General features: G+C 42.4%; 2 protein-coding genes across 3 annotated transcripts in view; one reads left to right on the forward strand and one right to left on the reverse strand.

The window, feature by feature from the left end:
• Positions 1-4: 4 nt before the first annotated feature.
• On the reverse strand, positions 5-8,086 carry rbck1 (RanBP-type and C3HC4-type zinc finger containing 1). Of its 2 annotated transcripts, XM_041944281.1 has the most exons (13): positions 7,883-8,086; positions 7,752-7,799; positions 7,414-7,558; positions 7,046-7,142; positions 6,492-6,690; positions 5,814-5,974; positions 5,534-5,707; positions 3,854-4,014; positions 3,600-3,696; positions 3,171-3,350; positions 2,348-2,446; positions 1,278-1,421; positions 5-1,198 (listed from the first exon to the last, which is right to left on the reverse strand). In XM_041944281.1, the coding sequence occupies exons 2-13, from the start codon at positions 7,789-7,791 to the stop codon at positions 1,118-1,120; spliced, it is 1,578 nt and encodes a 525-aa protein (XP_041800215.1). In that variant the 5' UTR covers positions 7,792-7,799; positions 7,883-8,086; the 3' UTR covers positions 5-1,117. The 2 variants fall into 2 exon arrangements, with proteins under 2 accessions (XP_041800215.1, XP_041800225.1); XM_041944291.1 differs by lacking the exons at positions 7,752-7,799; positions 7,883-8,086 and having other exon boundaries at positions 7,392-7,552.
• Positions 8,087-8,977: 891 nt separating this feature from the next.
• Positions 8,978-24,688, forward strand: part of necab3 (N-terminal EF-hand calcium binding protein 3) — a 35,860-nt gene continuing 20,149 nt past the window's right edge. Inside the window, exons 1-3 of the mRNA XM_041961042.1 lie at positions 8,978-9,106; positions 15,569-15,593; positions 23,817-23,925. Of these exons, the coding sequence (XP_041816976.1) occupies positions 8,984-9,106; positions 15,569-15,593; positions 23,817-23,925 (257 nt within the window). The 5' untranslated portion in view covers positions 8,978-8,983. The remainder of the gene's footprint in view (positions 9,107-15,568; positions 15,594-23,816; positions 23,926-24,688) is intronic.

Raw genomic sequence — 24,688 nt, forward strand, 5'->3', positions numbered from 1 at the left:
ACACTTGTGTTTCCAGTTTATTGGAGTAAAGGACTGTCACTTTAAAAAACAAGCAAGTGAAACCGAACAAACATCCCAGATATGTACATAAATTATACTGTATATATATACTACAAGAACAGCTCTTGAGGAATGAACACTGAAGAAGTACAGATATGATCCTGAATAATACAAAAAATCGACAGCATCGTTATTGCCCGCTGTGTCGTGTTTCATCCCGATCCTTCAAAGTTATTACGTGTCAGAGCAGCATGTTTTGCAAAAGGAACACAATCATTCAATGTAAACGACATCCTTCACCACAGTCTGACAAGTCGACTGAAATACAATCTATTGCTGTTATAATTATGATAACAAAGCAATAATTGTTCTCATATATAACGCAAAAACTGCAAACATACACTGGCTACAACATAAAAAAATAGTAATCTTTTGGGTCCAGTAATTGTAAAACTCATTTGTTTAGTTCTGGTGTTTTATAGACTAAGTGATGAGCTGTAAGAACAATTAATAAATGATTCATGATTGAAATTTGTAGCTAATTAGTTGTATCCAAACTTCACAGAGATAAAAGCAAACTGAATCCCTTATTTATAGAGTTGCTAGCTGTTGAGTGACATTTTCATTTGCTGTATTTGACAGATTAAAAATGGCATTTTGGGGCATCTATCCGATCAAAGTGCGAGTTTTGAGCGGAAGCCAAAGTCGTGTGATGAAACTGTGATGAAAGCAGTCGCCTGTGGACTGAACGTAAATCAAGCATGAAATCATCACAAAAAGGGTGTTATTATAGCAGAAGGTCCAAGTAAAGCTTATTTTCTCACACTGACGGCTGGTGCCCTCAGTTGTGGACATGTAGAGGCCATAGCTGGCAGATGGTGTGGCTTGTGAATAGCATTTATATCCGCGGATACTGCACCTTTGCAGGAAAGTGTGTCTCAGCGACCAGACACAGAGGCACATTGAAAACAAGGCTGAGAGAAAGTCAGGTACATCGAAAGAACGCAGGTATGCAGCCAGCATTAAGCTAGCAGCCTGAGCATCAGCTGAAGCCTGCGTTTCTTCAGACTGTGCATGCACTTGCAGCTGCGTGCGTGTGTTCATTAGTGTGCTTGTCTCAGTGGCAGTTTTGGCAGTTGGGATGGCAAGGTTGGTTATTGACTCGGCATCTGCAGCCTCCAGATGTGTCGCCCTTTCCCTGTAAAATACCACAAAAGGAAAAGTCATACGCACGGCTCAAACTTTCCCGAATACACAACCAACGTAAGTGTTCTTACATTTGGGCCCCAGCGAGCTTGTTTGGTGACCCAGCAGATTTCTGTCTTGCACATCAAGCAGCAGATCCAATCACAGCCATCTTTCTTCTGCACGATGATGTCACACCGTGGACATTTCATGGCCTCCCCATTCTGCAGCAGGCCCTGTCATTGAGATACAGTGAAATCATGTGCAATGTAAAGAAGCCATAGGGAGCAATGAACACAAAAATACAACTGTTCATCAACACTGAATAACACCTGTAACAGCAACATTAAAGAGTTAGTCAATAGCAGTTATCCACCAAATACGGTGATTTTAAATCATGTGATCGACCCCTGGCTACTTTCTTTTAGGTATGTCAGCCCTTGAGAGCATGGACCAAACTGAGTTACAGCGCCTGAGGTGTGAAAACTTATTAAAATGGACAATAAAACATTAAGTATACCACTAAATAAGCCAGGGCCGGTGCCTCAACATAAAAAACTAAGTCTGTAAACATGAGCAGGGGTGGAAGCCGACTCTATAGAATTATAAATGCAGACAGTAAGCCCCCCCTGTTGGAAAAAGTGCCTTAAATGTACTTACAAACCCCAAACTGATGATTAAAGTGAATGTAAAACAAAACAGACTCTCCACCAGCCCTCCCAGTTTGGAGATAAAGAAGCGAATCCAGCATCTGATTTAATTCACGATTCAACATAAAATATTCAGAGGACATTAGAGAGGATTTAATAATTTAGAGCTCTGTGTTATGACTTTTTTAATAGTGAGACTAACTTCTCATTTTCACCAGTGATTTAGGTGACCCCTAGAGTATAAAGAGGCACTCAGCTACATTTAAGATCCTTCAGAATTTCCTGTACTGGTTTATTGTGCACTGGTGGAAAACTGCACTGCTGCAGGTTTAGGGTGCAGAAAGTAAAGTGCTCGTTTGTGTATTTGTGACAGGGTTGTTACTGTTACACCTGTTTCTTGAAGCACAATGATCTGCGAGCACAGCTGTCAAAAGGGCCACAAGCTGCAGCTGTAACCTCTGACCGGGAGGCCAGAAAGTAGGTTATCACACAGAGCTGTAAGGCCGACCCACCTCCAACATCTGTTTAGTCTGCTGGGCCGCCTGGTCGTTCTCTGCTCGGATGCGCAGGTCATCCTGGTAGTCCTTACAGTTCATGCCGTCATGGATAGCCTGCAAACACACACAACTTCCTTTATGTTTTGATGCGTCTACTATTGGAACCAGAGAGGCTTCCAGAAAAGCCAGGATTCTCTGGTTCCATCTTGTTAAATGATAAAAATGAGGTTACTGCTTTTGTATCTTTTGTATTGTACAGCCCTGATCCCAAAAAACTCTGGGAAGCTGTTTAAAACATAAATAAAACAGAATGTGATAACTTGCTAATCCTTTTTGACATATGCTCAATTGATAGAGTACAAAGACAATATGTTTAATGTTTCACCTCATCAACCTCATTGATTTTTGTAAATATCTGCTTATTCTGAATTTGATGGAAGCAACATGTTTCAAACAAGTTGGGACAGGAACAACAAAAGACTGAGAAAGTTGTGGAACACTCCAAAAACACCTGTTTGGAACATTCCACAGGTAAACAGGTTGATTGGTAGCAGGTGATAGCATCATGATTGGGTGTGAAAGGAGCATCCTGGAAAGGCTCAGTCGTTCACAAGTGAGGATGGAGCGAGGTTCACCACTTTGTGAACACATGATTGGATAAATGATGTTGTTACATGGGCTCAGGAACACTTCCTAGAACTGTTGTCTGTAAACACAGTTTGTTTGCAAATGATCGCATTCTGTTTTTAATTATGTTTCACACAGCGTCCAAACTTTCTGATCAGGGTTGTACTACAGAGTAAGAAAGCCTCGGTCAGTGAGTGAAGGTCAAATCTACCCTGCAGAGAATGCAGTTGCTTTCGCCGCAGAGCACACAGTTGAACTCATTGACTTCGTCCTCGTAGATGCACCAGCCTCGACAGTTGGGAGTCTGACAGTGGAAGCTGTGCTCTGAGCGGCTTTCTGCGATGCTCAGGCGCAGCTCCAGGAAGCGCAGGTGCTCCTCCTCTGTGAGCAGCTGCATGCAGGATCATACAGCAGTGACAGGGAGACAGACAGAGAGTGCACACACCGTAGGGTCGTTAGCTTCACGGAAAATAGACAAAGAACCTTAAAATGACTTTAAATGAAAACAGCCTATTATTACTATAAATTCATCCCCACCTCCGCTAACTAACCTGCTATCAACTCTACATCTTATTATCATTTGTTGTTATTTCCCATCAACTTTCAGACTGTGACTTGTGATGTCCAGCTTTACACTCACTTCTCTGATCTCTCGGTCCAGTAGTTTGCTCTCACATCTGTCAGGACAGGCCACCTCAGCATCTTGACTGTTCACAATTGTCCCCTTTAGACACTCCCTGAATGCACACATAAGAGAAAAAAACTAACCTCTGCACACTTTGCAGATGGTGTTGTGTGTGTGGACGCTGTAGACTTTCAGAAAGCGGACACAATACCTTTCAATCACCTTCACAACATAGGACAAAAGCTATAAAAACATTCACTGCGTCCCACCTGCAGAAGGTGTGCAGACACTCTCTGAGCACGACGCCCTCTCCTGGCTGCAGGGCAGAGAAGCAGATGGGACAGTCGGCCTCCGTGGCGTTGGGGATTAGGTTCATGTCCTCTGTGGCCAACAAGTACAGGTAGTTCCTCTCTCGTTCTTCCTGCTGAGCCTTCATCACCCAGGGAGCGATGGGTGCAACCACAACACAGAGAATCATTAGAAACTGTCATGACTCATCAAAAAAAAAACAAAAAAAAAAACGTGATTCCTGAAAATGGAAAGTGAAACAAGTGAAGACCGTCGCAGAGCAGACAGCTCTTATCAGCTTTAACCGTTTCCATGAGCTTCACCAAACTTTTTATGGACTCTGCCCTGCAGTGTTGTGTTTACTTGCTCACACTTCAACTATTTGGTTTCGCAGTGCGTAAGTGGCGTCTGCTGCTTCTGCATTCATCACCCGTCTCATAAAGAGCGTTAGTTCAACTACTGAACATCCTCTTCTGCACAGAAGAGCCACAACACACATTAAGAGCACTTAGATCACCACAGCTCAAGTTTGGTACTCTCTGAAATGAGCCCATGCATCAGGGCTGACAATGAAGACATGAACAAAAATGCATCACGGGACAGAAGGTGAAAAGCTTCTGCAAACAAACCTCCAACTTACTACACTCAGTGGCCACTTTTTGGATACACCTGTACAACCTAATGCAATCCAGTAGAACTGTTCTGTCACGAAGTTCACATCTATGACACCTTTTTTTACACTGTCATGGACGTCATTGTCGAATATATATATATGTTTTAGCACTGAGGTCATAGTCTGTGGTGATGTAGAAGACTGTATTATGTTGAGAGGTGTTTCCAATCAGTTCTCGTCGTGTACATAAATCCATAGGACAAAATATTAGAAACACCTGCTCACATGATACGACAGCATCTTTATCTGTGACCTCGATAATAAACATAGAATTTACACATTACTGATCATATCAGCAAACACTGATCATTATAAAATGTCTACAGGTAGAATTTAACCAAGTCAAAAAGACTCAGAAATATAATTTAAGTGAGGAAAAATCATTATTATTATGTGCTTAATCTAAAGTATGTTTGACATATACTTTTACAAGGTGCACTTTGATGTAAGTGTATTATAAATTGCACTTAACTGTACTTTTAAAAAATTTGCTAAATTACAAATACTTTAGTATTTTGTCTCGCCCCTACTTTTAACACTTTACACTATTAGCATGCTTAATTGAAGTGCACTTTAATTTCACTTCGTTTTATTTATATTTAAGTATATTTCCAACACATTGGTGATATAATACAATTGTACGGTGAGTGTGTTTTGAATGCTCACGAATCCTGATTTTCAAGTGAGTACACTTGAAGGTGACAAAAATAGCACAAAGTGTGCTTTGTACAGTCTTCATTTAAGTAGAATATTTTCCACCTGGCAGATGTGTTTAGTGAATTGAAACAGATTGTACAAGTGTGCCTAATAATGTGAGTGTGTACTTAGGTGTCAGAAGCACCAATAGGACTCCAGCCAAGGTTTGTTGCTGACTGGCCACAACACAACAGCCACAGGTGTTAATGGCTGTGTGTGACCTGAGTCGGGTTAAATTTGGGCAGAATTTTGGCGTCAGGTTGAAAATGACGTCAGGAATCCTGGTTGTTACCTGCTCGTACTGCAGCATGGCCAGCTCTTCCTGCTGGATTCGAAGACTCTCCTGCTGGTCCGGCTGGTAGACGTGAGGCACCTGGTAATCCTGAGGCCGCTCCCCTCCGCATATCTCACAGCCAGGTCGCGTTGGTTTGTTTATGTACGTACACATGGGACAGGTCCAGCCCAGCTGCACACAGACACAGATATGCAGCATGCTTGTACGACCCCCTGCACACACACCATGCAGACGCACACTCGCTCACACCGCACACATAATTTGTTTGTATGCTGACCTGAGGTTTAGGAGGAGGTTTAGGAGGCACAGCAGGTTTAGTAGCAGTTATGGGTTTAGGGAGAACAGGAAGAGTCTCTGGGGGAGGAGCCGTCTTCTCGCCACCAGCTCCGCCCAGGCCTCTGGGCAAGAGCTGCATGGACTCCATCGACTCCACGATGCCTAAGAATAGATCGTCATTCCATTAAAGTGATTTAACCGGTAAGTTCACTTGTTGAGTCCACTTGTAGTGAAAGCAGGTATTTAACCTCAGTAGATTTTCAGTGCTGATCAAAATGTCCCTGTGTCAAACAGCAAACGCTGTCAAATGACACAAGCTTGCTTCATGTGATTGGACAGTTTCAATCTGATCAGACTCTGCCTAATTGATACGTTTTAATGAGTGTTGCTGAAGGAGTTTGCTTTACAGGTTTGTTCAGTAGTTTGTAATTGAAGCCCTCAAGTCGCTATCAGTCAATATTCTTAAAAGTAAGCATATTTGACAGGTCACATTGTGGGGACTCGCCTTCCTTGTGAGGACAAAATGCATGTCCCCATAATGTAAATCATTAAATTTTAGGGTGAAGACTTGGGATGAGGTCAGGGTCTGGGTCAGGGTTAGGCAAGTAGTGGTTATGGTTACGATTAGGGAAAGTCTACATGAAATAAATGTAAGTACATGTGCATGTGTGCTCCTGACCTTCTATTCGTTGCTGCTCCATGTCCAGCTTGTGCTGCTGCCGTGTGAGATGAGCAGCTTGGGCGGAGAGGATGAACAGGAAAGCGTTGTCCCCGTTCTGACGGATGCCATGGCTGTACAGCGTCTCCCGGTCCTGAGCCAACCGCTTCCCGATCACCCAGCGCTGCACGGCGGGGGGAAACCCGAAGTCGAGGCTGATCTGTGGAACGTAAAGAAGAGGGAAACATGTGTTCAGATTTAAAAACTGAGGAAGTGTGCATGCACAGCGTTCCGTGTTCATGTGCAGGTATTTAAATAAAGCCACACACACAAAAAAAATCTGTGCATGGCGAACAGTAGCATAAATTACATTTCTTGCTATAAAGAATTACATAAAACATAAAACACAATAACAGAGACCTGCTATCACATGCTCTGCTAAAACAGCTTGACAACAATACAAAGAAAACAGCAAAGAAACAGGTCAAGGCCAGACTTAACAGATCAGCTCCATGTTTTACAGCTTGGTAAGACTTAATGGATGTTAAAGTGATTTAAAAGGCTGGTGTCAGTACCTTCTCTTTAAGCTGTGCAATTGTCATGTCAGAAGAAGCCAAAACAGTCACCGGGATGTAGGAATCAGACTGAGCATCCTCCACTCCGACCAGCAGCCTGCACAGCACAAACCAGCAGATCCTCATTTTGTTTGGACACATACAACCTTGCATCCAGCTCTGGTTTCATTAGTAGCTGGTAACCACACACATGCATGCACACACTTTTTATCTTTCACCTTACATAACCCCAGTTCTAAAACACACCGCACTCTGAAAACAAACCCAGCCCTTCAGAGGAGGGGAAACCCTCTTTGGTTCGTGCTTCTCTGTTTTGGAAACACCTGGCCAGAATACGGAAGCCTACCGCACACCGGTGGCGCGCCCACCTGATGGAGTCCCGAGGGTACGCCTGAGCGTCGACGCTGACGGACACCGGGACGGAGAGCTGGGCCAGCCTCTGACACAGCCTGGCCGCCTCCTGTCCGTCCCCGCTGCTGAGGGCCTCGCTCAGGGAGAGGGCCAGTTCCTCCGCTGCACATGGGGCAGGAGAGGAGATGTTAGCCACCATCAACACACTGCAGCCTAACCAAAGCAACGGCTTGATCGATCCAAAACAGTAACAAATCATTTGCATATGCGAGTAAACGGAGGCAGTTGTCTCGTGCACTAGGAGTAAGACGCGTGACATGAAATTACAAAATCGAAACTAAGTTGAAGTGCTCACCCTCTTTCAACTTGACTGTCGGCGCAACTTCAGACGCCATAATCACACCTGAAACGACAGGTAACACGAGACAAATGAAGCGATAGCGGCAGTTTTGACAGCACGCAGCCGTCTACAAGTTTAAATCCGACCTTTCCAGATCTCGTTGTCGCGGTCCTGTCCGCATCCAGCAGTCCGACAGACGCCTCCTCCAGCCGGCGGTGGGAACAAGGTCGTTTTTTTGGTTGCGATTTCATGAAACAAACGCCAGCTAACGGAAGATTTGACCTCTCGCGCTCCTCTTTCGCCGCAGTTCTGACCTCTCGGTCGCTGACGGACAGAATGGAAAGTGAAACTGACCCAAGTTCAGGAAGAGGATGTTTAAAAGGCAGACTGACTCTGCTCCGCCCCTCGTCTCGCCCCTGAGAGGGTTAAGTCTTAAAAATACGCTGGAACAGCTAGAGGTTTCTTCTAAACGTGAAAATGTTCACACTTTCCATCATTTGCTTTCCAACACTTGAAATAACAGAAGACCACAGATCAGGAAATTCCACCAGACCCAACTTTTTTGGCAGATGCTGCCACCTGCTGGATGTTTGGAGTCATTGTTTTAAAGTCCAGGGCGATGTCTGCCCGTCTCCAGCAGATGGCAGTGTCTGACAAAAGTTGCTCTGGTGGAATTTTAAAAGTTGGCGTCCATATGCGTCCATCATTATTTTTTAGCATCCTAAATATTACATTAAACTTTGCATTCTGTTTAAATTTTAGGCTGATTTTATATTTCACATCTGAATAATTAGATGCAGATAAGCGAGTAAACTGCATCTTTATTCGTGTCAGTAACTCTATAAATAAATTATCTCTCCTTGCATCCCACTCATGTGCACATCCAGTCCTGATTCCGGTGTGACAGATGATAACTTGTGGTTAATGCACTGAGGTGATTGCTGCGCAGAAGGTGACCAGCGGCTCGGGAGCACTTGGTCCTGATGAAGTAGGCGCTTTGATCCAGATGCACGGCGCAGATAAACGAGCCAATCACAGCGGCTGCAGCAGGAGGGGCCGGCAGCTCGGCTCGGCAGCGCACCACAAAGTTGCAGAGCATCTCCGAGTCCCCGCCTGCTAGGCTTCACTCGCTGTCTGTCACACCTGCAGCCTGCCTCTCCTCCACGCTCCGGTTTACCTCCACCTGTACTCGCCAACAGCTTTTGAGCGATCCGCCCGATTGAGGTGTGTCTCGACTCGTCTCGAAGATGCTGGCCTGCACGGAGATGATCACTATGTGCCTGCAGTCGGCCAAGCAGAAGCACCTTCGGGCTCAGCAGCAACAGCGGCCGCCGCACACCGCCGGACAGGGGCTCACCATCTTCCATGACGTGAGTGGATCGACTCCCTTTCTCATACATCACCGTGAAAAGTGGTATTTATCCACCAAATGATTACAGCTATCCCTTGTGTTGATCCTAAAATGATTTTCAGTGTCTTCTAAAATTTACTGTAAAAGTCAAAATACATTAAAACTGTGTAAAATCATAAAAAGGTGGAAAGATATCTGATTTATTGAGGGCACCTGTTTACAGACAGTTTCTTTTTCATAAAAGTGAAAACAGAAATTTAATACTAAATGTTCTAATCTTGTATAGGCTACCTACACACACCCAAAGATCATACACTATTTGTTTGTGTGTGTGTGTGTGTGTTTGTGCGTCAGAGGAAAGTAGGAAGAGCTGCAGCTGCTGCCTCTGCATGATAAATTAAGCTCTCACAGCCGGACAGGTTTCGGGGCTGCTGGGGGTTCTCCTCTTTTTGTTGCTAACACACACACACACACACACACACACACACACACACACACACCTCAGAAACCTTATGCAACAACAACAACAACACACACACACTCACGCACACACACCCTTTATACATTGTAACCAAATCGTAAAGCGAATAGATAAAACTGATTGAACTCGATTTAGGATCTTCTGAATTTTGATTTTGACTACTGTGACTTGTCTCTCTCTCTTTCTCTCACACACACACATACACACACAGAGAGAGAGACTACACTAATTGCAGCTTAATCCAGTAACACCTGCTGCCCGATTAACCTGCAACACTGCTGTAGAAACAACTCAGTCATCATCCACCCATCACATTCTGTCTTGTCTCGGGTTAGCAGGCCAGCGTTGTGTCCATGACTGAGCTCTTACTACCTGACAGCTTTCCATCCACTCTGTCGCTAACGCCGTGCACAGACAGCACCCTCCAAATAAGGGCATGTTACTCACATTTTGCACAGATGTCATTGCATCTGTGCACGCTGTCCCTGAACGCGGCACAGCACCAAAGTGCCTCCACATGTTGTCGTCAACCTTGAGTTTTCCTGTTGATGGGACACAAACGCACCAACAGGCGCACTCGGCTTGACGGTCCCCTGCTTGAAAACATAATTGTGTTTGAATTGCCTAAAATAGACAGCGCTGGAGATAATGGTGTCTAGAAGTACTGAACACTCTACAGCCACACGAGGACATGCTGTCTTGGGTTTGATTGCCCAGCTTGCACGATCATTGTCCCTTTTCAACTCATTCTTTTTTCTTTTTGCGTCATTTGGTGAACAATGTACAGAAATTGGAAATCTTATCCCTGCCTGTGGGTCCCGATTATTACTCACAGCTGGCAGATTTTTTCTTTTCACTTAAAACAGTAAGAGCTGTGCTGCTACGGTATTTCCACTGATCCTACAGAGCTAAGGAGCTAAACAAAGTCAAATGGTCACTAATACACCTAAAAACAAGCATGATTATTTTGTCTGCCTGGAGTAAAAATTGTAAAGCCGATCAATGGTGATTGATTTTCAGAGATAATGCAAGTGGATGAACTTTATCATTGCAGTGGCACGCATTGATTTTCAATAGTCAACAGGAGATACAGTAGAATTGCTAATTAGATGAGGATATTAATTAATAGAAAAAGTGTTTCCTTTGTAATAATCAGACCAGTTTATTTGAAAAACATGCTGCCCAATCGTTGGTGCAACAGACAGTTGCTCTTTCAGTTATAGGGCGATCAATACATCAATATTAAGCCCTTTTCACATGCTAACAAGCCAGCTGGCGATGATAGCGATACAGAGATTTACTGTATCTGACTCACATTCCCAAAGTGAGAGATAAAGCCTCAAGCCTTTTGTGTGTCCTGTCGTTCTGCATTTCTGAGGCTCGCTTGATCGTCAGCACTCTCTCTGATTTTTTTTTTTAAATCTCTCTCATGCATATCTCTGTCCTCCCTCTCATGATGTTCATCGTCTCTCTCCTGCTGCTCTGGCTTTGCTGCTTTTTGAGCTGGAAAAAAAAAAACTAAATAAACAGGCAAGAAAGGAAACAGAAGGAAAAAATGTTGGTAAGAGCAAAAGAAATATACGCCTTGGGGAAAAATAGCAAGAAGAAAATATGGCCCGTTCAACGTACTGTATGAAAAATATGATCGTTAGCTTCCTCTTTCTCAAATGCAAAATCTAAAGCCCTGCATGAAACGGTGTGTCAGCAGAGCCTGAGAAAACCCACGGTCTTAACACCTGCCACCATGACATCAGAGCAGCAGCACTCTGGGAAGCAGGTCTGACCTTTTCTAGGCTCGCTGTAAATGATGCATTATCGTCTCCTGACACTGTAAAGCCCAAAGACACGACCAAACAACAAACAAGTTTACCAGCGCTGCACCACGCCTCCACTGAATCGAGCATGGGGGGTGCTGCTCAGATGGGTCACGCAGCCAAAGGGAAAAAGAATGCACTGTGCGCCACAGCCTGAAGCAACAATGTGTTATCCCTACAAGCAGAACATGAACTGTAGATTTATGCAATAAATAAGGACGGTTGGGGGAAGGCAATTTGCAGCTTTTACGGTCACCTTCGAGTCTAGACAGATGAAGCAAAAATAGAGCAATGAGTGCGTTGTGAAGTGGTTTGAAAAGGCCTGATAGTCGTTATTAGTCCGAGAGACAGACACTGATAGACAGAGGGCAGGAGTGCAGCCCTTGAGCTTGTTGACCTATGGAAAATGAGAGCGAGGAGCAGATTCTGCTGTTATTAATAACCTGTAGGTCAAAACTGACAAGCATGTCAAACCTCACTGCTACCCAGCTGGAAACAAACAAAAGAAGCGGAGTAGAACTGATAGAATAGATCACAAATTTGCTGTTTTCATTGCAAAATCTGCATCTGGTTGATAACTGTGCTGCTGCTGATGCAAATTATAGCCTAAACACACATTTGCATACGCCACATTCTTATTAAACTGCTGATTTAACAATGTTAAATGAATTAAAAGAATTCTGAAGTTTCAATTGCAAAGCTTTGGCTGAAAATAAATGCAGGTTCATGCATATCCATGCTAACGAGGATGTTTTTTAAAACAGATATTTTCCTTTCCATTTTGTAAAAAAGGTCTGTACACATGGCCTAAGTTTTACAAAATATCTCCGTTCACGTGGGAACGCCAAAACAATTCTGAGGAGCCAGTGGGTGGCGATAAAGTCGACATCAAACATAGGCCAAATATCACAGAAGAACGTGTATTTTGTATTTATTTGTCGTTATTTAGCACTCCTCTGGCACATGGACTAGCAGCACTAAACATATGTAAATTAACCAATAGTCCCACATTATAATTTCCCAAATGCTCCCTTTTAGATGTAGCCAAGGACGCAGAGAAACTGCTTTTGAAAAATATGCACTTTAGAGGGTATTTTTTTTTTTAAATCTCTGTTTTAGTGAGCTAAAATGCTGTTTGCATGTAAACAAGAGGCTGAAATGCAGAGGGAAATGTTGATTTTGCAAAATATCCATATTTAGCTGCATGAAACACATCTCCATCTGCAGCAGACTGCCGGGAAAGTTTTTCCTCATCCTCTCATTTTCATAGTTTTGGCCATCAGTCACATGTTAGTCACCAGCTTTATTGGTGTTTCACGGAGTCACGGGGGACTCCAGCTGACGGTGATCTTTCATATAGCAGGTTTCCCTCAGTTCAGTCCAATTACCTAAACCACATACGGGACATGAAATTAAATGTGATCATTGGGATCCTCACACAAACGGTCACTTGTGAACATCTATTTGATTTTCAAGAACTGCTTCAGACTACTTCGACTTTGATCCACCGTTCCTTAGCTGTGTTCAATGGACGATTATAAAAGGGGAACACTGACCTTTTGTTTTCCGTCCAGATAAGAGGTTCAGTGATTATGGTTACGGTGGCAACTTATTTAAAACCTGTCTCATCATTTGTGCGGTTGCCAGGTGCAGTCTGTGGTCCTCAGATCCTGCTCCATTGTTACATGTCAGAAATTAAGCCGGTGAGTGAAAATAACGGACTGGAGCGATGAACAAAACCGTCAAATCTCTGCAATCATGCTGTGTGTTGATGTTCTGACAGGAATTGAAGACTATCATTTTCCTCTGTTGACCAGAGGCAGCCCCTGTTTTCAAGGCTGCCTGCGGCAGGCTGACACCTCATGTGGTCAGCCATAAACCATTCTGCACGGCCTTGTATCTATTTCCCAGTGATGGCCACTCATCCCAACTGAAGTCGCTCTGCCGTTGCTCTCGGCTGATCTGTGTCAAGCGAGTTTATACTCCTCTGCCTTGAAGCATGGCTGTAGTATGCAGTTGCTGTCGTTTGTGGTCGTGAACATTTAAGCGTCTGTTTAAAACAGGCCTTTCATCATCTGACACACCACAAGTCTCCATGACAATTACTACAATAATCCCTGCCAACTCCGAAGCAGTCGTACAAACAGAAGAATAATGATCGCACTGGCAATTTGCAACAAAGAACAGATCCTTGAAAGCATATTTTGCTTTGCACAAATGACAGCTAGCCCTGCATTCATCTTTGTCATATTTCATATTTTTCAGGGGTCCAGGTTTTGCTCTTTCTACGCTAGGCACAACTGCATGACCACAACCATACCTCACTGAACAGATATGCGGCATATGGAAAGCTTTGTGAAGATAACTGATTTTTCGTTGCAACTAATCTTGTGACAGCTTTTGAGGTTGCAGTTTTGTGTTTCTCGAGTGTCCATTTGTCCTTTAATCATTCAGAAATCTTAGTTGCCAATATAACAAATACAACCAACTTCAGTGTTGCAGCCTCCCTCGCTAATCATAAGCCATCTCATAGTGCACCAGAAACCCTCAGTGGGAACAGAGTGAAAGAAGCCGGAGCTAATACGACCGTTCAATGTTGTCTCTATACATATGGCAACAAATTAGACCGCAAAAGAACAAACAACACATGGGTATGATTACAAGTTAAACGGTTAATGAATCTGCCTCAATCAGATAACATTTAGGTATGTTCAAAGGTTGCAATGCAGCAGTGGCCGCCGGCCAGCGAATAGCAGCTGGCAGCAGCCATAACTCAAGTGGACATTTTTTTTACAACAGACATTTTGACTCAGTCATAGCAGGAAAAGTATGGGTTTAATGAATAACCTTAATGATGGTTCCGTTTGATTTAAGTGTACCAGTAAATGAGCCAGAATGCATGATAGCCCTGGAGCTGGAACACTGGTATTCAGTCGTCATTAATGTTATTATTTGCACCTGTGCTTTTCCTTCTATCACATGTTAACATTTCTGCAGTGCAAATCTTGAACATAAACAGGTCCACTGTTCATGATCAAGGGTCTGAAAAGGGTCTGAAAAGTGAAGCCAATTGCCTTAAACATGCATTCTCTAGTGGCCAGCAGGAGGCGTCTCCACTGGTTGCAAAAAGAAACCTGATTGCATGTCAGCTTATGAGGAAATTACCTCATTAAGCATTTTCCTAATGAGTTTACGGTCTCAATTGCTAGTTTCAGGTCTTCTTCAATACAGCATGATGTTCATTTAGTAAATTATGGTCCCATTTAGACTAAAATAAACCATAAAGAAGGTTATGCTCTAGGGCATGGCTAACATGTGATTACATGTCATTATTCTTCTGGTTCCAAGAAACCAAGATGGCGATGTCCATAATGCCAACAAACCAATGGTTGACTTCTCTGCTCTTGACTCATGTGAGTGAAGCTGGGGGCGGTGGGTGTTGCAATTTGCAGCTGCAGCCGCTGGTCAGCGACTGCAGTTAGCTGGTAGCAGCAGTAGGTGGTGACTGGCTTGGAGTCAACCACTCTGTGCTCAGTGAATTTTAGTGCTCAGGGACATCAGCTGGCCTCATGGTCCTGCCTGAATCTACACTGTCTGCACTTCTACAACACTCGTGAGCCTCAGCTTGTGGTCATTACACTTCTGTTTATTGTTTATTTGGATCCCTATTATTTGTTACCTTGGCAACAACTAGTCTTCAGTATAATCAACAGATGTTTACACTTGCAGTGCATACAGTAAATAAAGCAGTTGCATTGTCACAGTATACCCAACCCAACAGAGTCAGATATAACAGTCAAACAAATGGAAGAATGAACTGTAAAACATAAAACAGTAGCACATTAACACTGCAAAGAATACTTATTTTGCTCACAGTGTTTCTACCTTAAGCCTGTCTTCAGAAATATGATTTTAAAAGCATTTCCTCTCTGCACCTTTCATGCCTGACCCACCTGCAAGATAATGACTATTTAGCCTCTTCGCTACTGAGTGGCCTTAAGTCCTTCCTCTGAAATGACACGACTCACACATGAAGAGTCGTTTGTGAGTGTCCTTGTTCCTTCGAACCAGTCGTCAAACATCCTGTTGTGTTTTTGTGATTGTTAATAATCTGTACCTTCTTACTGCAGGAGGTAATAACCATCTCACCCCCCTCTCCTCTCTGTTTTTGTTTTTTCTTTTTCAGATTTTCCGCCGAGCAGACAAAAACGGTGAGTAAGCAGTTCATAACATGTTCGGTGATGAATTATTTGTCACAACGCATGCTTGTTTCCCCACATCCTCCCCTTGATATTCCGCCTCAGACAATCTGGGCGGATTAATGAAGGATTTGCATGAATGGCTCGTCAAGTGAAGCTGCTTTCCTCTTCATGCACCAACAAGTTTCTCCGCCCAATTAAAATGATGCTGCGATTCTGGATTATAGCCACGGCCGGAAGAGCGCGTCACACAAAATGAAGCACCTCTCTGTCAGTGTCGAAACAGACGACTTGGCGCCGTCTACAACTGAATGAGTCATGTTAACTCAGGATGAGCCAAGAACCTTTTTCTAGCAGCGAATCGATGATAATGTGGCTTTATTATTGTTGGCTGATCCCGACAAAAGCAGACAACTGTGACAGACATCTTTGGTCTGAAGTCAGAAGTCACGTCCACTTGTGGCCAATTTAGAGCTTTGGCAACTAAATTCTATCAATGTGAGTGCTGATATAAACATGTCTGCAAACCAACCAATCAGAGAATAGCAACCCCCACACCATGCTCGTACAGTATCACACTGACATGCTCGATCGTGGATGGTTTATATCTATGTTAAATGACAATATGTAACATTTCCGCATTAAAATGTCTAAAAACAACTTGACTTGTGCTCACGTTAAGGGTGCGTTTCAATCTTATACATTCTGGATCAGTCACGTCAAACTGATTTTTAATGCAATGGTGGTTGTTTAACAATGAAGACAACAGCTCGCATGATCCCATGCGTCTTCATGACGCCATCAAACTGCCACTTTTGTTTCCATCATTTTGATTGAGAGACCCCCAGGCTTTCAATGCAAAATCTAACATCCTCCACATTGATATGGAGCAGTTTGCCAAACATTGCAAACGAAATTTCATTAGTCCTGTCTGTAGCTGCCCAGTGTGTAGGGGCCTTAAGGGTGCTGCAGGTTTGTTAGTTGTTAGTTAGTTAGTTGAACATTGCAGGGGATTTGTCGAAGTTACAATTTCTCTCAATACCCCCCTGGACAGTCATACACTGCTTTATATCATCAGTCCATGATGTTAAATTCAGTCCAGGAGTTGCACTGTAATTAAATTATGTTTTTGTTGTTGTAAAACTGAAGCAAGTCCCAGGAAAGGTGACTGAACTTGTTCCATTCAGCTGGAGGTTATTTTTTTGAAATGAAGAGCCATGTCTCTCTTGAGTTTGTGTGTGTGTGTGTGTGTGTGTGTGGTTGTATTTCGTCATAGACTAAAACAGTTGCTGTTGAGTTCAGAAAGAAATCCTTTCTTTTTAATTCTGGTAGACTGACATCAAAACCTGAAGTGTGTCATTGTTTTACATATTTTTCTTCGCCGAAACAAAGTGAATCAGATTTATCATCTTCTGCAAACAGACCGATTCGACGCCATGCTGCACGGTAGAAAAAAAATAAATCAATTTGAATGTTCCATGTGCAAAATCTTCCTGATACATCACATATTTATGAAGAAATATTGCTTTACCGCGCATGAGATTTTAAATATTCTTTCTGTCATAACAACTGTCTTCCTCGCCTCTGCTGCTGCTGTCGCTAAGAATGTAAGGATATTCATTTCTGTCTAATAACAGATGAAACAAGGTGCCAAAGCAAATCAACAAAGAGTGGACATCAATGGGACATCGTTGCATTTAATCAACATGCCTCCACAGCAATTACTTCTCAACGGCTCTTAACCTTTGTGGTGAATTGTTCTGTGGCTTGTGGCCAAATATATTCGCTGTTAGATTTTTATGCTAATGAGCTCAGCTGAGAAGACTGCCATCACTGAACCGGCTGTGTAGAGAGGGTGGCGGTGGGAGGAGGAAGGAAGTGTTAATATGAAAGGAAAACACAAAGAAAATGCATCGCGCTACATTCACTGCTCCTTATCTGTCAGTAACAAACACCGCTGGGATTAGACTGTGTACGTGATATCAACAAAATAAAGACGTGGACTTCACAAGTAGAATGTCTTGAATAATAAACCCGTATTTTATTTAAATTTTGCCTGCAGCCGAGTGTAATAATGTGCTGAGCAGACTGCACAATGTTAGAAACGTCTCATATGTTCCTTTTATTGAATCATGGGCGCAACAAGATAAGAGCTAGTGGGAGTAGTATTACAAAATGAATGAGATTTTTCTGGAGCTTTCAAATTTATTGCATTGCTTTCATCAGCGCATAAACAATATTTGATGTTAACAGCTGGTCAAATTACTGCCTCTAAGTTAAAGGGGTCGCTCGTTTTAACAGGACTTCACATTCCACTGCAGCATTTTAGTGTTTTTGAGCTGTTTTTGCTGCCTGTCCAGCAGAAAACAGCACAAAGACAAAGCTAGTATCTACAAGTGGCCAAAAAGATCAATTGGTGCTGGCATAAAAGTGCATTGTTGACCATGGAAATTGCAGTTTTGCAAAACAATCCCAACACAAGGCTCACTTACCAGCTTTTTGCATATCTTTGAACTGTCTCACAGAGATCTTTGAGCTACTGAGGGTCTGAGGATAGTGTTGGCTCTACAAATTATAAAGCCATTTGAAGCAGATTTGTGAGTTTGGGTTGTATAAATAAAATGTCTTGACTGCGGCGGATAAAATACTAAATGGACTTTGAGTAGGAATAGTTTTTCTCAAATGTAAAACTGTGAAAAGCTGCAAAGAATACAATCTCTGTTTCAGTTCATCTTCCCTGACATTTCCTACTCTTAATGGTTTACTATTGCCCCTGTGCATGAAATCCTGAGGATAATTAGCTGTCTTACATAACCTCAACCGTGTCACTATCTAATTGGGAAAATGGTCACAGATCAGCACTCTTCTCTGAAATTTATGTGGAAGCCAGTATAAAGTTTAGGTTAAAATCTGGCCTCCAAAAATCGACGCAAAACTAAACTTCAAATGCAGCTGGAAAATATTTGTCTTCTTTATCCACGTATCCAGATTTCCCATAGATACAGAGCACGCTTGCCCTGTGACAGCTTTTAATGAACATCACGTCTCGCCTTACATTCGCTCCAGTGTGGAGGACAAGACCAGCGGGCTTCAGCTGATCGGTGAGGTGGAAAATCGAGAAGGAGGAGGATGTGCGATCTAAAAGCAGCATACAGGCTTAAATCAGGATATGGAAGCTAAAAGGCAGCTTATATCACAGATTTCCTCACAGATGGCCTTGTGGAACACATACTAAATAGAGCATTGATGCTAAGAATACCAGAATTGGAAATGGTTTGGTTTATAAAGTGGTGTATAGGAGTTTACTGTAAAGAAACAGGACCCAACTCTCTCACTAATGCTAGTTGCTTTTGAAGCCGTGATGCATTCATGGGAATTTATAAACCACTTAGGAGAGGGTGCAATGGGACTAACCTTTGGAGAGATAAGAGTGCGGCCTACTTTGTGCCCTACTTTGCAGGACTTTCTCACTTGCTCATTTGGTTCTTGTTTACTCTGATCCTCTGAGCACTTTGTTTAGACTACTGTGATTTTTTTTTTTTTTTTGTACTGCAAAGGAGAAAAGGCCACAGACGTCTGGGTCCTGATTTGTTGAAGAATTGGCACAATTTCACCAGGCTAACTGTGTAGATTTTGGTCCAGTTTTAAAGGAGGCTAAGAATATTCTTTACCACATCTACACACTGTTGGTTTATCGTTTTCAAATGAAGCACAGTACAGACGAGTCGCTGACGTGTTGAATTATACAGTTAGGCCTCATGATCCCTGTACTGCTTATGATTCTACCCAGTTGCCACAGTGAGATGTTTGACTTTTGTGTTTTGCTTTCTGTTTGAAGCCCTGTAGCTTGGACAGAAATAAAACATCATATAACATGACAAAATAATAATATCATGAAATAAATCATAACCCATATAGTCACATTTACGCGCGAGGAACCTATTTAGCGTTCTGAAAATGTTCCAGGAATAACTTCACATTATCTGGAAACATGACAGGTGCAATGCTTCATACACTGGGTTCATAATATATATAATGTATACGTTATGAGTGTTTCTGGAATCTGTGTTCTGCTCAGAGAACCCATGTGTGTTCCCTCTGTGTCAGTGGGCCATGCGTGAATGATTTAGTCATTTAAAGGCATCAGCTGGCATTAGGGTTGGAAATCTGTTTAGTAACTGGAGACTGAAGCTGCTCTAAGAGGGTGATACAGTGGCAATGAAAGTCAATGGCTTTTTAATTCAGCCTTTTTGGAATAAAACGCTGATCAATGGCTAGATGACTCAATGCATTTTAATCATTTCAACAGGTGAGATGCTAATGCTAATTTAAATGTGGTTGCTACATGGATACTCATCCATTTTTGGATTTGGAGTTTGGATTCCAAACATGAAGAGATTAAAAAAGTAAAGACACCAACACATTTTAGAGAAATACAGTTTCAACTACAGCAGTATAGCAGTCTAAACATCTGCAAGCTCTAAAGGAGAGAGCGAGTTTATCAACTGTTTGGGTCAGCAGGTACTAAAATTTTCAATATATGAACTCTTGGCATTTCTCTCGAACTTTTCTCCCAATGGGTCCTGAACCCGAGGTTGAGAAGCTCTGCTGTAAGACAATAAATCACTACAGAACAGCGCAAGCAATACAGGCACGATGATAAATAATACAGCCGCGTAGCACATCATAAATCATGACCGTCACTTCAGAACGACGCTTCACTGAACAAGGATGTCCCATATGGCAAATGAGTGTTACATCAATCCCTCCATCCTCCTATCTCACCCTCACATCCCTCCTTCAAGTCATCAAAAGAGCTGCATGTGATAAAAAGGGAAGAGTCCTTCAGTTGGGATTGAGAGGAGGCCAACAGGTATGAATCTTGAGATAACAAATAATCCTTCCACCTGACTGTGGATCTTCTTCTCTTCCTGAACTTCTTTAATGCCATTTCATGATAGCATCTGTCGACATCATCCCTCAAGGACCCGGCTGAGATGAAAGGCAGGTTTGCTGTTTGGCATTTAACGTATGTGACACTGATATACATTTACTGAATTCAACTTTTTTCTCTACCGGATACGATGTTTAGAGTGTGCCATTGTGGATTCTTTTGCATGCATGGCAAGGATCAGATGAACATCAGATGCAGCCTGTTAAGAAATAAGGGCAAATTTACACTGTATGTGCAAACAAATCTGTTAGGAATCAAATATCTGCTAGTGTGGCTTCAATCTAAACACACAGATCTGCAGTTTGGGCTCATATTTGAAAGTAAATTTTAGCTGGAAATTCAAATGTGGCAGTTAGTCTTGCTCACTCAAAAGTCAAAGAAAACAAAATTTGCTAAATGTACAAAATAACACAAAAAACGACTTTTTCGCCGTCTTAAAAGACATTGAGGCCCAGGTTTGTGCATTTGTTGCGGTCATCCTCTTTCAGGAAGAAGACATTTAACCCAGAACTGTCAACGTGAATAGTAGAGAGTGCCAGCAGTCATCATTAGTCCATCAAACAGATTATCAAGAGTGTCACTTCTGAGGATAGCTGCTGCCTGTGTGACACCCCAAATATAAGAAAACTTCCAAAATACCACACTGGTAGAGGAGGACAAACATCTGCAGTCTCAGATGCATAAACTAACCACAGATGGTATTTATGCTGTAAATATGCATAAACTACCTATAAAAGGCATAGAAAAATTAAACGGGTGATATCACTGCATGAATGTAGCTTCCCCAAACATGCATGTTAAAAAAATCTCTTGTATTTTTAAATAGTTTTTGCTGGATTTGAGTTGCTGAGACTGAGCAGCTCTATAGTTCCATTGCAAGCATGTTGAATTACGATCAATAATCACTGCAGTCATCTGTTGTCCTCTGATTGGTAAAAATACATAACAAGCTGCTCGTGCCTGTTGGAGTCGCTGAAGCTGTGGAGCCTGGAGAGCGCAGCAGTCTTTAACCATGCTTATTGTGCTTTTAATGCTTATTAGAAAGACATTTCCTCAGTAAGCGGTTTAAGCGAAGAGCCTTTAACACAGAGTTTCATTGAGACTCGCTTCAAATGTGTGGCCACTTTCGTTTCCATGAAAAAGATGGCGCCACGCTAACAGGATGACCTTCGCTTTAAAAATTAACATGATGTTCTCCTCCTGCTGCAGGGCAGGTCAGTCTGAGCTCCAACATGCACGATCGGCTTTCTTAAAACTAGAAACCAAAAAAATGACCCTTAAAGCGTCCAACATGCAAAACACTTCACCGCTCCTGGAGCGATGAATAGTGCAAAGCTGTCGTTCTAAAGCGTTTCATACAAGAGAGTCTGCTGCCCGTGAGCAATGCTAGATTTCAAAAGAAGTGGTGCAAGATGCTGCTGAACTGCTTCACAGCTGTGCAGATAAAACACAGTTTACCGGCTTTAACTTGATTTCTATGGTTCTTTCAATGTTTTACTTTGAACCTCTGGCAGACGAACAGACACACAAAAAAAACATTTTCTTGAAGTTATAAAAGATGTTTAAAGCTCTGTTGCAATTTTGGCTTTGCTCTGTGAGCCGAGGAGGAACTAGCTCATAGAGAATGGGAGGAAGTTTTTAAAAAGACGGAGAAAAAAGAGGCCAAAGTGGCGAGGGCGACGCTTCGTCTCGGCCAGCGCATTACGCATTCTGCTCAGAGGTAATGATGAGCGGTGTCAGAGAGGCTCCAGCCGAACAGATGGTCCACGAGCTTGCCCTTGAGTTTTCGGCGTTGCTGAGTCAGCCAACTGGAACTCCGGGGCATATTAAACTGCTCTCATTTTACCTTGTCTTTGTGCGGATGGGGTCATTATTTGGACGGATTACGCAATGAGGATATGGAGCCAACAGTCATCCCGCTCTCAGTTTCGAACTGGAAGCCAAATAAGATGAGTGCTGATAGTTCCTTTATGGGTGCAGTAAAGACATGTCTGGCTGGCTTTTGTTCGTCTCAGTGGCTGTCTGACCCTGTGTAACAAAGCATGTCTGTTTGCCTGATTCAACAAATACTTCACAGTCATACTCGTTTGTCTGTTTGCCATCTTGGCTAAATTTTATCACTTCAACCATTCTGACTGCCTGAGTGCCCAACTCGCTCCGATACACTCCTGACTGCCTGAGTGTCTGTCGCAGCTCAGAAATGTCAGACTGAAGTCTATCTGTTACTCAGGCCTCTTTTAGTAGGATTAAAACATCTAGCAGTTTGTCTCTGGCAGACTAACTGCTGACTGTTCTGTGTAATCTGTGCCAGTATACAGATTTGATAGTAGGCTCACGAGCGAGCACTTCTTCACGGAGGACAAGCAAGCTATTTATCTGCTGTTATTGATTTTTCTGTGCATTGTCTGTCAAAACAAGCTGTGCTCACATTTAACTTGTCTGAGGAGAAGCAGGAAATTACAGTCTGCTGATAACATGCAGCCTCTTCCATTTTAAAGTTTTGTTAGTGGAATGTTTCTGCACCACAGTTTTCCAACGGTTTATATGTACAGCATATATAAGGCTGAGATAATATGACTTTTGTGTTTTAAACTAGTGCCGAAACAATAAAAAAAATTGAAAATGAATAATTCTGATAGTAGATTCATTGTTTAAACCAAGAAAAAATGTCAAACATTCTCTGGTTCCATCTTGTTAAATGATAAAAATGAAGTTACTGCTTTTGTATCATTCGTATTGTACAGCCCTGATTCCAAAAAACACTGGGACGCTGTTTAAATCATAAATATAACAGAATGAGATAACTTGTGAATCCTTTTTGACATATACTCAATTGAAAACAGTACAAAGACAATATATTTAATGTTTCTCCTCATCAGCTTCACTGATTTTCAAAAATATCGGCTTATTCTGATAAAGATCAGGTTGTTGGATTAGTGTGTCGTCACACCAGAAATAGAAAAAAGAGATGAGATACAAGAGCTAATGATACGATCATAGCTTCAGATTACAGGGAATGGAGTCTCTAGAGTATTGAACAGTTGAAGCATATCAAATATAGCTGGATTTAGTTATTTTCAGATTAGGCTTCATAACATGCTTAAATTATACACAATATTGATACAAACATGCACAGTTTTACATGCACGAGTCCCTAAAAATGATCCTCTTTGATGCTCCTGGGCTGATTATCAGGACTTACACTTATAACTTTCACCCTTAGTGTTGTTATTCAGTTATTATTTCTATGATAATGTAGGTCTGTACTTCCTGTGTTTCAGATGATGGCAAACTGTCATTTGAAGAGTTCAATGCTTACTTTGCGGATGGAATCCTGACTACTGAGGAGCTGCAGGAGCTTTTCTACTCCATAGATGGCCGACAAAATAAGTGAGTTTTTAATTCACTTTTTTATTAAAAATTGCTAATGCTAATGTTAGATTATTATTTCTGCAAATGCCATATAAATTCCTCCACAGCATTGCCTTTTACAGTCAGAAAGAAGCAGAAAAGAGACCCGAACATCAAGTGTTTGGGGCTTAAAGACACAGTTAATGCGTTCCTTTCAAGTCATCAGTAACAGGCTAAATGCCTCACAGCTGGAAAGAGGTCTTCAGTAAAAATGAGCCCTACAACCACAGCCAAACTCAAGCAGGCAGAATTAATGCTTACCCGCTTCCTTAGGACACAAAATACTGCGGCCTGCACTTGAAAACCCACTCCCCCAAAATTACAATCAAAGAAATCAGCCTGAGGGTTGTGCTGAAATCAGTGCTCTGCAGAGGATGTTAAGCTCAGTGCAGCCACAGAGGAAAAGACCATGCCTCCCCTGCCGCGGTTCATGTAGTGGTTTTAAGCTCCATCCTTTTAATAAAGCTGGTTGTCTTTATTGTCTTTCACAGACTCGCGTTTAATTTCGTGAAACACTTCAGCAACCTTTTTTCCCTCCGCACCTCTTTACATTGTCGGGACGCCGGAAGCCTACGCAGGACTTTCTAACTCGGCTGTCAAACCGTACTGCATGCATCATCTCAGCCATTGATTTTTACATCTCACAAGAGACCAGTCACAATGCACATAAACAAACCCACGCGTACGCACACACACATCGAGATGCATTGAAGTTTTTAAATTGACTTTGTAAGACGTCTTT

Source organism: Chelmon rostratus, chromosome 2 (assembly GCF_017976325.1).
Source record: "Chelmon rostratus isolate fCheRos1 chromosome 2, fCheRos1.pri, whole genome shotgun sequence".
NCBI classification, from domain to species: domain Eukaryota; kingdom Metazoa; phylum Chordata; class Actinopteri; order Chaetodontiformes; family Chaetodontidae; genus Chelmon; species Chelmon rostratus.

Bases quoted from the DNA above. Each gene is read 5' to 3' on its own strand.
- rbck1 (XM_041944281.1), bottom strand. From the start codon at position 7,791: ATGGCGTCTGAAGTTGCGCCGACAGTCAAGTTGAAAGAGG. The intron at 5,708-5,813 runs GTCAGCATACAA...GTCTGTGTGCAG, and splicing joins AACCTCCTCCTAAACCTCAG to CTGGGCTGGACCTGTCCCAT. The intron at 3,351-3,599 runs GTGAGTGTAAAG...TCCTGCATGCAG, and splicing joins TGGACCGAGAGATCAGAGAA to CTGCTCACAGAGGAGGAGCA.